The 12,893-nt window shown below is 35.4% G+C and overlaps 1 protein-coding gene across 6 annotated transcripts in view; it reads right to left on the bottom strand.

Annotated features, from left to right (window-relative positions):
* The window catches only part of Tlk2 (tousled like kinase 2), a 167,353-nt gene that overhangs the window by 46,244 nt on the left and 108,216 nt on the right, over nt 1-12,893 (bottom strand). For all 6 annotated transcript variants that reach the window (XM_058584899.1, XM_058584889.1, XM_058584891.1 and 3 more), the window contains 2 exons: nt 4,799-4,894; nt 3,376-3,468 (listed from right to left, as the gene is read on the bottom strand). In XM_058584899.1, coding sequence (XP_058440882.1) covers nt 3,376-3,468; nt 4,799-4,894 — 189 coding nt within the window. The remainder of the gene's footprint in view (nt 1-3,375; nt 3,469-4,798; nt 4,895-12,893) is intronic.

Here is a 12,893-nt window from a genome sequence, read left to right as displayed (position 1 = left end):
AACAAACCAACAAAAACCAAGCTAGGATAAGTTTTTCACAAATTATTTCAATTCTTCTACCTGTACCCACCATGCTGGGGATCAAATCCAGGGTCTCATGCATGCTAGGCAAGCACTCTACCACTGAGTTATACTCCAGCCTCATGAGGCTATGAAGGAAAAAAACAAGACCGTATCCTTTTGTAGTCCAGCAAAGTTACTTTGGACAAAAATCCTTCCAAATGTTGGAAATATTTATACCCAAAGGATACTCCATGTATCTTAGGTAGCAATTCCATCAACACTCAAATCAATAAAAACAAGAATAAGAGCAACTCTAAGCAAGTGAACAACGAAGATGTAAAACAGGTGCTGAGTCTTCATGGCTTTCCTCACTCAAAGTTGGAGAAAAAGATATAAATAAAAATAGGCCTAAGGAATATATTTCTGAATAAGAAAAGGGAACATCAGCTTCAAATGAGGCAAATGGTCACATACAGATATTAAAAGGATATTTTCAAAATATTGTCCATCATACTCTACAAAATGCAAGACATATGTGTGAAATAGGAAACAAAAAACCATAAAGAATATACAGGGTGTGTTAAGAAAGTATATTGATTACATAAGGGGGAGAAATCGAGTAACAAAAAAATGTAAATAACAGAATCAAAATTCACATGAACTGCAAGTAAATAGCAGAAAATATATAGAAGATAAACAACATTTTAAAGATCCAGAAGAAAGGGCCAATCATATTAAATGAAGCATAAAATGTCAGGAAGCCAAGATATCAGAGACTGAAGTTAGGAACCAAAGAGGAAAATCAATAATAAAAAGGGGGGAAAAACAGTAAATTAGGTATGATCACACATTTTCAGAATAAAAAATAGAGACACTCACACATAGATGTAACCTGGTAAAATTTGACAGGTTGTTTATTCCTTTGGCCATGGATTCTCAGATACACTAAATGCTAGAAAAATCAAAGGTGTGTATGTGTGTATGTTAGAGAGACAGGGAAGGAGGCAGGGGTGAGAGAAAGAGAGAGAGATAGAGAGAGACACAGAGAAAGAGATACCTGGGAAACAGAACAGGTTATAACACAAAAATCTTACAGAGAGTGCTGTCTTTTTCATGAAAGGGTAAAGGAAAGAATTTCCCAGCTCTATAAGGGCACAGAGAATTTAACACTGACATAGCTTTCCTGAAAAAAATAATTACTTAAAAGTGTAATAATTTAGTCAATTAATAGATGAAACAAAAAGACAAAGGCCATGTTAAAAAAAAAAAAAATGAAAGCAACATTGGACGTGGTGACACAAGCCTATAATCCCAGTGGCTAAGGAGGCTGAAGCAGGAGGATTGTGAGTTCAAAGCCAGCTTCAGCGCCGGGATATTGCTCAGTTGGTAAAGTGCTTGCCTCCCCTGCACAAGGCCTTGGGTTCAATCCCAGCATGCCCCCCCCAAAAAAAAAGCCAGCCTCAGCAATGTCGAGGCACTAAGCAACTTAGTGAGACCCCCCGCACCCCGCTTTTTTTCTTGGTACTGGGGATTGAACTTAGGGATACTCGACTGCTGAGCCATATCCCCAGCCCAATTTTTTATTTAGAGACAGGGTCTCAACTGAGTTGCTTAGCACCTCACTTTTGCTGAGGCTGGCTTTGAACATGTGATCTTCCTGAGCCTTGCAAGCCCCTGGGATTATAGGCATGTGCCACCATGCCTGGCTGAGACCCTGTCTCTAAATAAAATACAAAATAGGGCTGGGGATGTGGCTCAGTGGATGTGTGCCACAGAGTTCAATTCCTGGTACCAAAAAAAAAAAAAGTAGCAACAATGAACTGTAAACCTATTTCTGTAAATTTGAACATAAAATTTCCCACAAATGTAAGAAATTATTCTCATATAAAATAGTAATAATAACAGAATTTATTAATAAAGAGCATATTTATGGTTTGGATCAATGCTAAGTCTTACAGAAAACAAAGTAGAAATAAGCTATTTTACCCTATATTTTGATTAATTATAGAAATAAAAAATAAAAATAAAAATCTTTCGAAAGGCAGACAACTAGTGTCATTTTAAATCATTTTTATTATTAAACATCCTTTTATTCAGACAAAATGATACTCCAAAGCCCAATAAAAACAATTGATCAAAGTAAGGCTGCTGATTCCCACCCTAACATGTCATAGTCCATTGAGACAGTTAGAAATTACTACATTAGTACAAATAAAGGTCAAACCTATTCATTCTAAATCACTGGAAAGATGAAAATGCTAGCCAATTTCATTTATAAATCAGTAATAGTTGTGTATATGTTATGAATGGCTCAAACAATTACTGAAGGGCTGGACATGGTGGTACACACCTGTAATACCAGAGGCTTGGGAGACCAAGGCAGGAGAATCACAAGTTTGAGGTCAGCTTTGGCAATTTAGTGAGACCCTGTCTCAAAATAAGAAATAAAAGGGAGGGCTGGGACAGAGGACATGGCTCAGTGGTAGAGAGCCTCTGGGCTCAATCTCCTATTACACACATACACACACACACACACACACACACACTATCTGAAGTAAATGTACAAAATGTGTATCCTAGTTAATCATTCTGTATTCTCTATTACAAAAAAAAAATTATAAAAGGAAAACAATAAACATTTTATTCTTTTTGTTGGCGGGGGGACAGTACCAGGGATTGAACTCAGGGATACTTGAACCCCTAAGACATATCCCCAGCCCTATTTTGTATTTTATTTAGGGTCTTAATGAGTTGCTTAACATCTCGCTTTTGCTGAGGCTGGCTTTGAATTTGTGATATTCCTGCCTCAGCCTCAAACCGCTTACAGGTGTGCGCCACTGTGCCCAGCAAACATTTTACTCTTAAAAAAAAAAAAAAAAAACAACTGTGGGTCAATAATGCCAAGCTGCATATTCAGAATATATTTTGAAAATATCATGGTACATCTTCCAAAGGTAAATTTCAGACTAGGTGTTTCTTTTGTATGCACAAAAAATTTTTAGATGACAAGGTTACTGAAAGACACAAAATAAAAACTGCACTGAAAAAATCCTTGTTAATTTAGTTTTCTAAATTAAAGAATAAAATAATTTCCCTAAAATGTGAAAACATACTTAGTCCCACAGTTTTGGATGAAATATAACATTCCACATATCTAATTCTCTAAATAAAAATATTAAAATATACAACATAAGATTTCCACTGTAAAGACTGTTGAGAAAGTATGTATGATCCTGGTTCCCACTTAGATTCCCTCAGATTAAAGAAAAGTAACTTAATTATCTGGCTTTAGTAATTATTTCCGTGCTATGCACATAATCCAAACATATATAACAGTACTTTTTATAAAATTTCTTATATTTTAATACTTACTCTTAATAAATCATCTATTCTTCCTTCTTTCTTCTCTAAGTCAGAATTCTTACTACTTTCTAGTGCAGATATTTTTTCTATTGTGAGGTCAGACTACAAAGACAAAGGCAATAGAAATTTAGGATCAGTCTCAAAATAATACATGTCAACACATTTGACTCATTACTTTTCTGCAAAAAAGTATCTGCTTACAAAAATGGCCTGGAATCATGTGGCTCAGGATATTAAATTCACTTTCCTCATCCCAATCTTCAAACCTTAACTATGGGTTCCTAAAATCTCACTACACCAGCATGTCAAAACTCAAGCTAATTCTGGAATCAAATATGAAAATTCTCAAAACTACTGTGCATTGAATAAAATAGAACTGCAGTACTCTAAAAATGAAATGAATTGAATAAAAAGACTCAAGGGCTGGAGTTGTGGCTCAGCAGTGGAGCGCTCCTCTAACACGTGTGAGGCCCTGGGTTTGAACCTCAGCACCACATAAAAATAAAGGTATTGTGTTCAACAACAAGTAAAATAAAATATTAAAAAAAAAAAAAAAAAAAAAGGACTCAAAGGGCAACTTGACCAAAAATCTCTAAGGAACAAACATGCCATCTAGTGGAAATAGGGAGCAATCAGAAGGGGAAAAGTCTATTTAACCATCTAGATGCTGGTGGTTCAAATAAAATTAAACTCCACAGGGTCACATAAGTTTTAAGATGAGAAATTCTAGATTGCTAGGCTTCCCGTCTTGAAAGCAACAGAGTGCCAAAAGAGGCTGCAAGAACACCCAATATACTACTGGTTAACTCAACACTAGAAAGGGAGGATATATCTATTATACTTTTCAGATACAATTGTTAAATGTTCACAACATTCCCTAAATTCTGAAGACTGTTTATCGAGGAAATTATACTGGTATAGCACAACTTAAGTTTAGCTCGGTCTTGCAAGGGAAGTAAAGGAATACATAAATTGACTAGTTCCAGAAAGTAGGTAATTATATTTATCAAAAGTATACTGTAAGCACTTTCCTAATAAGCATTTTGTAAACATTGTCTGAGGTAATAAGGATCAACCACATTTTACACATAATTTCTTCTAAAAGAAGCTGAGGCCCAGGAAGACAAAGTATAAGCGGCAGAACCAGAATTGGAACCCAAGCCTAGAGACCTCAAAGTGTATACTCTTTCCATGCTGAAGTAAAACCATTTCTGCTACAATACACCAGAAAGGTAAAGAAAAGCCTCAAACAGCTATTGCACATTTTACAAAAACTTTAAATACTCATAATGCAAATTCTGAATATAATGCACACAAAAGAGATACAGTCAAAGATATAAGGGGAAGATCAAGTGAGGAATCACAGATTTTCTACATGTTTAGGTTTACTCCTAAGCAGAACTTCTCCACTGTTTATCAACCCCCAACGTACCTGGGTCTGTCTGTGCTGGATGGAGATCTGTTTTTGGGAGCTGCAGGAATGCTCTGTGTTGCCAGATCCTGTGGAAGAGGGACTGTTTTGCTGAGCCTATAATAAAGGTATACCACCAATCACAGAAAGGCTTGGCAGCTTTCTCCACAAACATTTTTATGAATACAAACAATTACTTCTATATAAAATAAATCCTATCTGATAAAAGTCAGAAGTCAGGGGTACTGGGGTTGTGGCTCAGAGGCAGAGCACTTGCCTCACACAGGTGAGGCACTGGGTTCAATCCTTAGCACCACATAAAAATAAATCAACAAAATAAAGATTAAAAAAAAAAAAAAAAAGAAGAAGTCAGGGCCACAAGGTTAAGGTGAAAGCAAAACAAGTTGAATGAGATACAAGGGCTAGATATGGTAGCTTAAGACTATATTTCTATAAACAGGTTTTATTTTTATTTAATTAATTTATTTTTGAAGCCTGGGTCTCTCACATGGTAGGCAAGCACCCTACTACTGAGCTATACCCCAAACCTTCTAAATAGGATTCAAAGTATCAAATACTTACAAATGAATTTTTTAAATGTTTAAGTTACAGAAATGGACAGTTCCTTCATGAGCGCTCTCTTGTCCAGCGAGGACGTCCACAGAACAGGGTAGAGGAGACTGTGGCTGCAAAGTCGCTAATCAAGACCTCCAGAGAACCAAGCAGGAAGCAGGTGTGATTTTATTGCGCAGTTACCATGTATATATACTCAGCCAGTAGCTAAGCAGATTACAGGCAGCCACCAATGCAATTTCTGCTAAGTGTCCTTGCAGTGAACAATTGAGAAGTGGGCCATGGAACAAGCGCAGGGACTACATAACACATGGCCTCACGCCCAGGGCTGTGCCTACGGGGTATGCAGCCTGCCACTCATGTGCCTAGCATGAGGGGAGTGGCCTGCCACTCAGATGCCCTTGACATATGCCACGCATACAGTACTCCATGCACTTGTCCCCACATTCCTCCAATAATTATTTGCTTTTTTCACTTATGTTTCAACATGTCTTTATCAGAAAAGGCAAGTGAAACATCCAATGCATAGGGGATACACATGAGTACAGACAGAAAGGACTACAAACTGTTATTCAGAAAACTCTCTAAATACACCAATATTATCCATAAACACTATGTGTATAAAACTGTAGGCTAATCTCCAATATTCTCACTGCTAACTGAACATTCTAAAGCATCTTTATTATTTATTTATTGTAGCACTAGGGATCAAACCCAAGAATCTCAGTCATGCTAGGCAAACACTCTACCACTGAAATATAATCCTGTTATGGCTGTAATCCCAGTGACCCTGGAGGCTGAGGCAGGACGATTTTGAGACCAACCTCAGCAATTTAGTGAGACCCTGCCTCAAAGCAAACAAACAAACAAATAAATAAATAAAAAGCGCTGGTGTGTGGGGCTCAGTGGTTAAGTTTTTGAATTATTGCTCTTACTCATTATTATATTAATAGTAATATAACCATTTATTGAGTAATAAGTATACACTACATGCTTCAAAGTCATTGTCACATGTAATCCTTACAAAGTATTATAAAGAATTTTTTATTATTTCCATTTTACAGATAAAGAATATACAAATCAGGGCTGGGTTTGTGGCTCAGTGGTAGAGTGCTCATCTAGCACATTTGAGGCCCTGGGTTTGATCCTCAGCACCACATAACAACAAACAAAATAAAGGTATTGTGTCCAACTACAACTAAAAAATAAATAGTAAAAAAAAAAAAAAGAATATACAAATCAGCTGAGCACTGTGGTACATGCTCTTAATTCCAGCTACTCAGGAGAATGAGATAGGAGGATCATGACTTGAAGACCAGCATACACAACTTTAGCAAGACCCTGTTTCAAATTAAAATCGGCTAGGGATGTAGTTCAATAGTAGAACCTGCCTAGCATGTGCAAAGCCCCAGCTTTAATCCCTAGTATCACCCAGAAAAACAAAAAACTACATATATACATTAATAAATATATCGATATATTATTAATAACTATCAATTATTAAATAATTAAATGTATTGATAAATATTAATATTTACATATAACTATGTAAGATCACAGAGCTAGTAAGTGGGGGAACTAGAATTGGAGGCTGTCTGCATCCACAATAACTGCTCTTAATCACCAGAGCAAACTATTACAGCTAGGTGGTAAGTAAGCTAATGAGTTCCTACACATTATTTCATGGAAGTATCACAACAGTCTTTTAAGGAGGGCAGTATAACTAACTCAATTTTTATTTCTTCATTCACTGACTATTTATAGAGTAGTCCCTTTATCTAAGCACTGTGTTGGGTTCTTGTGACACATGGCTGAAGAAGATGAACATAAACCATTGATCCTTATTTTGCCTTAATGAAACTTAAAAATGAAGAGAAGATTTAATGAATACTCAAATACGGGTGCAAAGAAACTGTTGAAAGAACAATTGTAACAAATGCAAAATTACAATTAGGAGAAGTACTTTAACACCACACAATAGGATATGAAAGCTAATCTAGAATAAAGGGGTTGACTTGAAAAAGTTAAAGATCTAAAGGTAATCAGAGTTAAAGACAGGAGATGATTGAATCATTCCAGGTAAAGAACATGGAAGAAGATGCTAGGAAAAGAGAAAAGACTGATATAGGGTTCAGAGAAGGTAAAAGAGAGGAACTCACCTCAAAGAGGCTGTTAAACAACTTGTGCAGCCAGTAAATGTCAGAATTGTGATTAAAAGCCAGGTCTACGTGATTCCAAACAACTGAAAATTATCTGTACCCTTTCTAAACTTCAGCAAAACCAACTGTTTCTTACTGATTAGGAGTCATCATTAAGAACCTTAAGTATTACACTGCACTATAAATACAAGTATTGTCTCCTTCGGTTATCATTAGATTGCTTCTTGCAATCTTTTATTTTCATATTGTTTTTAAATAAATTTGACTGAACTAAAGGGCTCTTCTATAAATTTATAGATTTTGATAGAAAATGAGCATTTTAGCAAAGTCTCCCTAAGTTTTCTTCCAGCAAACTGATAGTACTAAAATATGATTTAGTGGGATACTTCTAAAATCTTTCTGTAAAAATACATATGATAAGAAGTGTAAAAGTTAACTGAGGAAGTGGGCTACAGTTGTTAGGAAAGCAAATGTAAATGAAAATAATGTTTTTAAAAGGTAAAAGGTATATACAAATATAAAATCCTAATGTGACAACATGAGCCCATAATGGGGAAAATGTTCTAATTTTGAGCATTAATTGTGGACCTCTATGCCAAGTCCTGTGTTAAACACCAGAAATGCAAAACTGAAAAACAATAGCTTCCACTTTCCCACAAAGTCAAATTTCAGAATAATGTCCTAGGACAATGATAACACAATCTGCCCAGTTAGCCTGGTGCCACTGCAGCTATGAATTAAGCAGAGTTTTCCAATACTCCATTAGGCTTTCCAGAGAAAACAAAAGAAAAGAATGAGACAGTAAAATAAAATTTTTCTAAGATAAAAAGGGAAAATTTCAGAGTAAAACATCTACTACATGGTAAGCACTATTAATGGGAAAATAAAATGGTGGGTAGACTTCAGAGACAAAAAGATACCTTGATTTAAATAAATGTAGAAAAAGCATTCAAGACTCTTTCATGTTAAAAACATTTAACAAACTCAGACTAAAGGAAACTTAACCCCCCAAAAGGGCCATCTTTGAAAAATACACAATGAACATCATACTTATTTTCAAAGACTTCATGCTTGTGCTAAAACCTGAAACAAGGCAAGACTGTCTATTCTCATAACTTATATTCAATGATGTACTTGAGTTCTAGCCAAGACAATTAAGCAAGAAAACAAAATAAAAGCACCCAGAATGGAAAGCATGTAAAACTGACTATTTTCAGATGAAACAATTTTATATGCAAAAAATCCTTTTAAAAAAACTATCAGAATTAACATATAGACTTCAGCAAGATTGTAGCATACAAGATCAACATTAAAAAAACTATGTGGGCAGGGACATAGCTCAGTTGATAAAGCGCTTGCTTCACATGCACAAGACCCTGGCGCGTGTGCGCGCGCACACACACACACACACACACTCACACGCTGTATTTCTATCCTCTTAACAATCACCAATCTGAAAATTAAATTAAATGGATACTATTAAAATACAAGTAATCAAGAAGGATACTTAACAAAAGAAGTGCAAAATCTAGATGTTTAAAACTGTAAAACATGCCACCTATGATAATCCACACCTGTAATCCCAGAGACTGAGGAGGCTGGAGCAAGAGGATCACAAGTTTAAAACCAGCCTGGGCAACTCAGAATCTGCCTCAAAACAAAAACTCAAAAAATGGCCAAGAATGTAGCTCAGTAAAGTCCTTGCCTAGCATGCATTAGCTCTGGGTTCAACTCCAGTTACTAGGAAAGGGGGCGAGGGGTGGGAGTATTGGTGAGAATGTAGAGAAATTGGAATATACTGCTGATCAAAATATAAAATGGTCCAGCTATTGTGAAAAACAGTTTGGTAGTTCTTCAAAAATACACCACATGACCAACAATTTCACTCTTCAGCATATTAAAAAAAGAAAGAAAGCAAACAAACATATCTAAACAAAAACCTGTACATGAATGTTCATAGTAATAATATTTATAATAATCTAAGTGTGAAATAATTCAAAGGTCCACCAACTGATGAAAGGATAAATAAAGCTAAGACCAGATGGGCACAAAAAGAATGATTATATTTACTTATGTACATCCATGAAAATCCATGAGGCCAGGACTTGGGATATAGCTCAGTGATACAACGCGTGCTTAGCATGTACGAAGTCGTGGGTTCAATCCCCAGCACCAAGAAAAAAAAAAGAGAAGAAAGAGAGAGGGAGGGAGGGAAGAAGAAAGAAAGAAAAAATCCATGAGGTCATAATGATATCAAAGAGGAAGCTATTTGTTACTATTTGATGAAGCCAATATTATAATCAACTCCCTATTTTAAAAATTAAAATTTTATTTTAAAAATTGAAATTGGTAATTAAAGGGGTAAAAAAGTAAGCATTTATCCTGCCTTTCTAGTAAAACTATGTCACTATAGTCTAAGAAGCAGAGATGATGAGAGGAAAGTTCTATTTCACATTAAAATAAACCCTAAATGAAGTATGGTGCTAGGCACAGTGGTGCATACCTGTAATCCCAGCAACTCAGTAGGTTGAGGCAGAAAGATCCAAGTTCAAGATCTGCCTGGGCAACTTAGAAGGCCCTAAGCAATTTAGTGATACCCTGTCTTAAAGTTTTAAAAAATTTAAAAAGGGGTTGGGGATGTAGCTCAGTTGTAAAATGCCCCTGGGTCCAATCCCCAGTACCAAAGCAAATAAACAAACAAAAAAATCTTTAAAAAAAAAAAGTTAGTTTAAATATATAATAATAAATCTCAAAAAAGTATGATAATGTTAATTTGGGTATATAGAAAAAGGTAACTATTTTGTAGAAAATGCCTGTTAAATTATTTAGAGGGGAAGTAAAAAATTCTGAAATTATATACATCAGCATAAATAAAGCTAACTACATTGTTATTATCATTAGTAGTAGTAGTGGTAGTAGTAGTAGTAGTTTTTAAATTCAGTTTTGGGGGCTGCAGTTGTAGCTCAGTGGTAGAGTGCTTGCCCAGCATGTGAGAGGCCCTGGGTTTGATTCTTGTGTGTGTGTGTGGGGGGTGAGTGGGAGGTTTCAAACTTTCAATTACATCTGAATAATATTAAATAATACAGCTTTTAAGGAAATAATAGGCCTGGCATTAAAGGGGGAAAAAGAAAAGAAAAAGATCTAGTAGACCTTGACAAATTATTTCATTTAATAAAAACTAATTCAATGACTATGACTGTTTTCTTCTCAAAGAGTTCAATAAAATCATTTGGTTTTGCAATGCCCAATAATGAAACATAATAATAATTATAAAAGTTCCTCAATCACTTTCAGGTCTTTTAGAATAATTTTCAGAATAGAAAAAGACTCAGTTATAGGTAAAATAATAAACTAAATATCACACACTTAGTAACAATGACTAAAAACGTGAAAGATACCAAAGGAAGGCTAGGTAAACATTATGAGTATGTTAAGCTTATCTTTCATATGGGGAGTAAATAGATCTTGTTTAAAATTGATTAAATAAGAGATATACTATTTGAAGTTAAAATGGTAATCAATAGAAAAATCTAAACAACAAAATGTCAGTAATGGTTCTCTCTCCAAGGAGTACAGAGCAAGGATTTTCACTTGTTCCCCATTGATTTAAAAAACAAATTTCCTATGTTACATAATTTTATATATTAAAAGATCAAATTCCTTCTATTCTATCACCTACTATTTTTCTCAGCACATTTAGAGATATTTCATTTTTAGCATATACACAGCTATTTCACTTTTTTGTCAATTATATAGCATTCCACCGTATAAATGTATTATAATTTATGTAACAACCCCATCTATGAAAAGTGCTTTTATTAATTCATGCAACATATAATTACACTGAATTCCTTTCAGAGCAAATCCCATTCAGGGCATTGGAGATACCGAAATGAACAGAGCAAAGTCTTTGACCTGTGGAGCTTATGTTCAAGAGTAACACCCAAAGAAGTACATTATAAGAATGTTAGCTGGTGATAAGACTAAGAAGAAAAACAAAGCAGGGCATTAGAGCTAGATACTAGGTGAGGCAGTCAGAGAGGAACTGTTATTTCATACAGTCTAGTCAGACCAAGAATACTGAGCGAGTAGGAGGCATGCTAATATCTAGGGCAACAATGTTACGGCAACAGTGAGTATAAAGGTCCTGAGGTAAGAGCACTGCTGGTAGCATCTGAAGAAAAAGGGAGCCAGTGTGAATGAAACTTGATAGTTACAAGAGATGAGGACACGGAGGACAAACCACATAGGGGCATTTTAAAGACCTTTTGGAAAGTAGAGTGGCAGGCTTGGACTTAAAGTTTCAATAAAATCACCATGTTTTGTCACAAAGAGATTAAAAGGGAAATCAAGGTGGAAGCAAGGAGTCCAATTAGAAGGCCAAAATTTCAGAGGGAGACATGGTTTAGAATGGAGGCAATAGTTGGTGGGGGTAAGGTGGGAGCAGAACTCTAAACATAATCTGAAGATTTATTGATAGCTTTGAATTTGGGGTATAATAAAAAGAGAAGATAAGAGAGAGATAAGAATGACTCCAAGAGTCTTAGTCTGAAAAAGAAGAAGAGTTGACAATATTGAGATGTGGAATGCTGTGGGGAAAAAAAGGTTTTGAGTGGAAGAACAGAATGGAGTTCAGTTTGGGATACGTTAAATTTGATATGCTTGTTAGAAAGAGGAGATGACTAGAAGCAACTGACTATATAGGGCTGGAATTCAGGGCAGAGATGTGACTACAAGCATACACATAGGAACCCTCTGCACATAGGTGATAGGCATTAGTAAACAAAGAAACGAGATGAAAATAAATAGAAAATTAAGGAGAATAAAAAGGAACACTGAGTCCTGGAACATGCCAATGTTGAGAGGTTCTGGGAGAAGGGAACAATTCACCTATAGCTAATGAAAAATGCTGGATGAATTCTGAGAAATGATCACTGGGTTTAGTAACACAGAGATTACATCCTCTAAAACACTTATCGAGGAAAACTGCTTCCAATTTTTGTAATTACAAATATCTCAACAAAAATCTTTGTAGTTTCATGGGAATGGAATTTCTGGACCCAAGGATATATAAACTTAACAAAATGACTATTCTAATTAATTTCTAGTTAGTATAAAACTACCCATCTCCATTATTATCACCTACATTGAGAATTATCAAATTTATTAATCCTTGACAATTTGATAGTTCATGAACGTTATCTTGTGTTATTTGGAATTTCTTTTATGGCCTAAGTTGAGCTCCCCCCCCCAAGATTAGTTGTTTGGCTTTTTCTTTCCTTTAAAGCTGCCTTTGCAGTGGTGACTTCAGTTCTGAAAGACACTCCTAATAATGGAATGATAGGGCAATGGAGCATTTTCTTACTTTATACCACCCTTATACC

This window comes from Marmota monax, unplaced genomic scaffold, assembly GCF_021218885.2.
Source record: "Marmota monax isolate L192 unplaced genomic scaffold, Marmota_monax_Labrador192_F-V1.1 WCK01_AAM20220418_F8-fsc00319, whole genome shotgun sequence".
NCBI classification, from domain to species: domain Eukaryota; kingdom Metazoa; phylum Chordata; class Mammalia; order Rodentia; family Sciuridae; genus Marmota; species Marmota monax.
The sequence above is the reverse complement of the archived record's forward strand: the minus strand, read 5'-3'. Positions and strand labels throughout refer to the sequence as shown.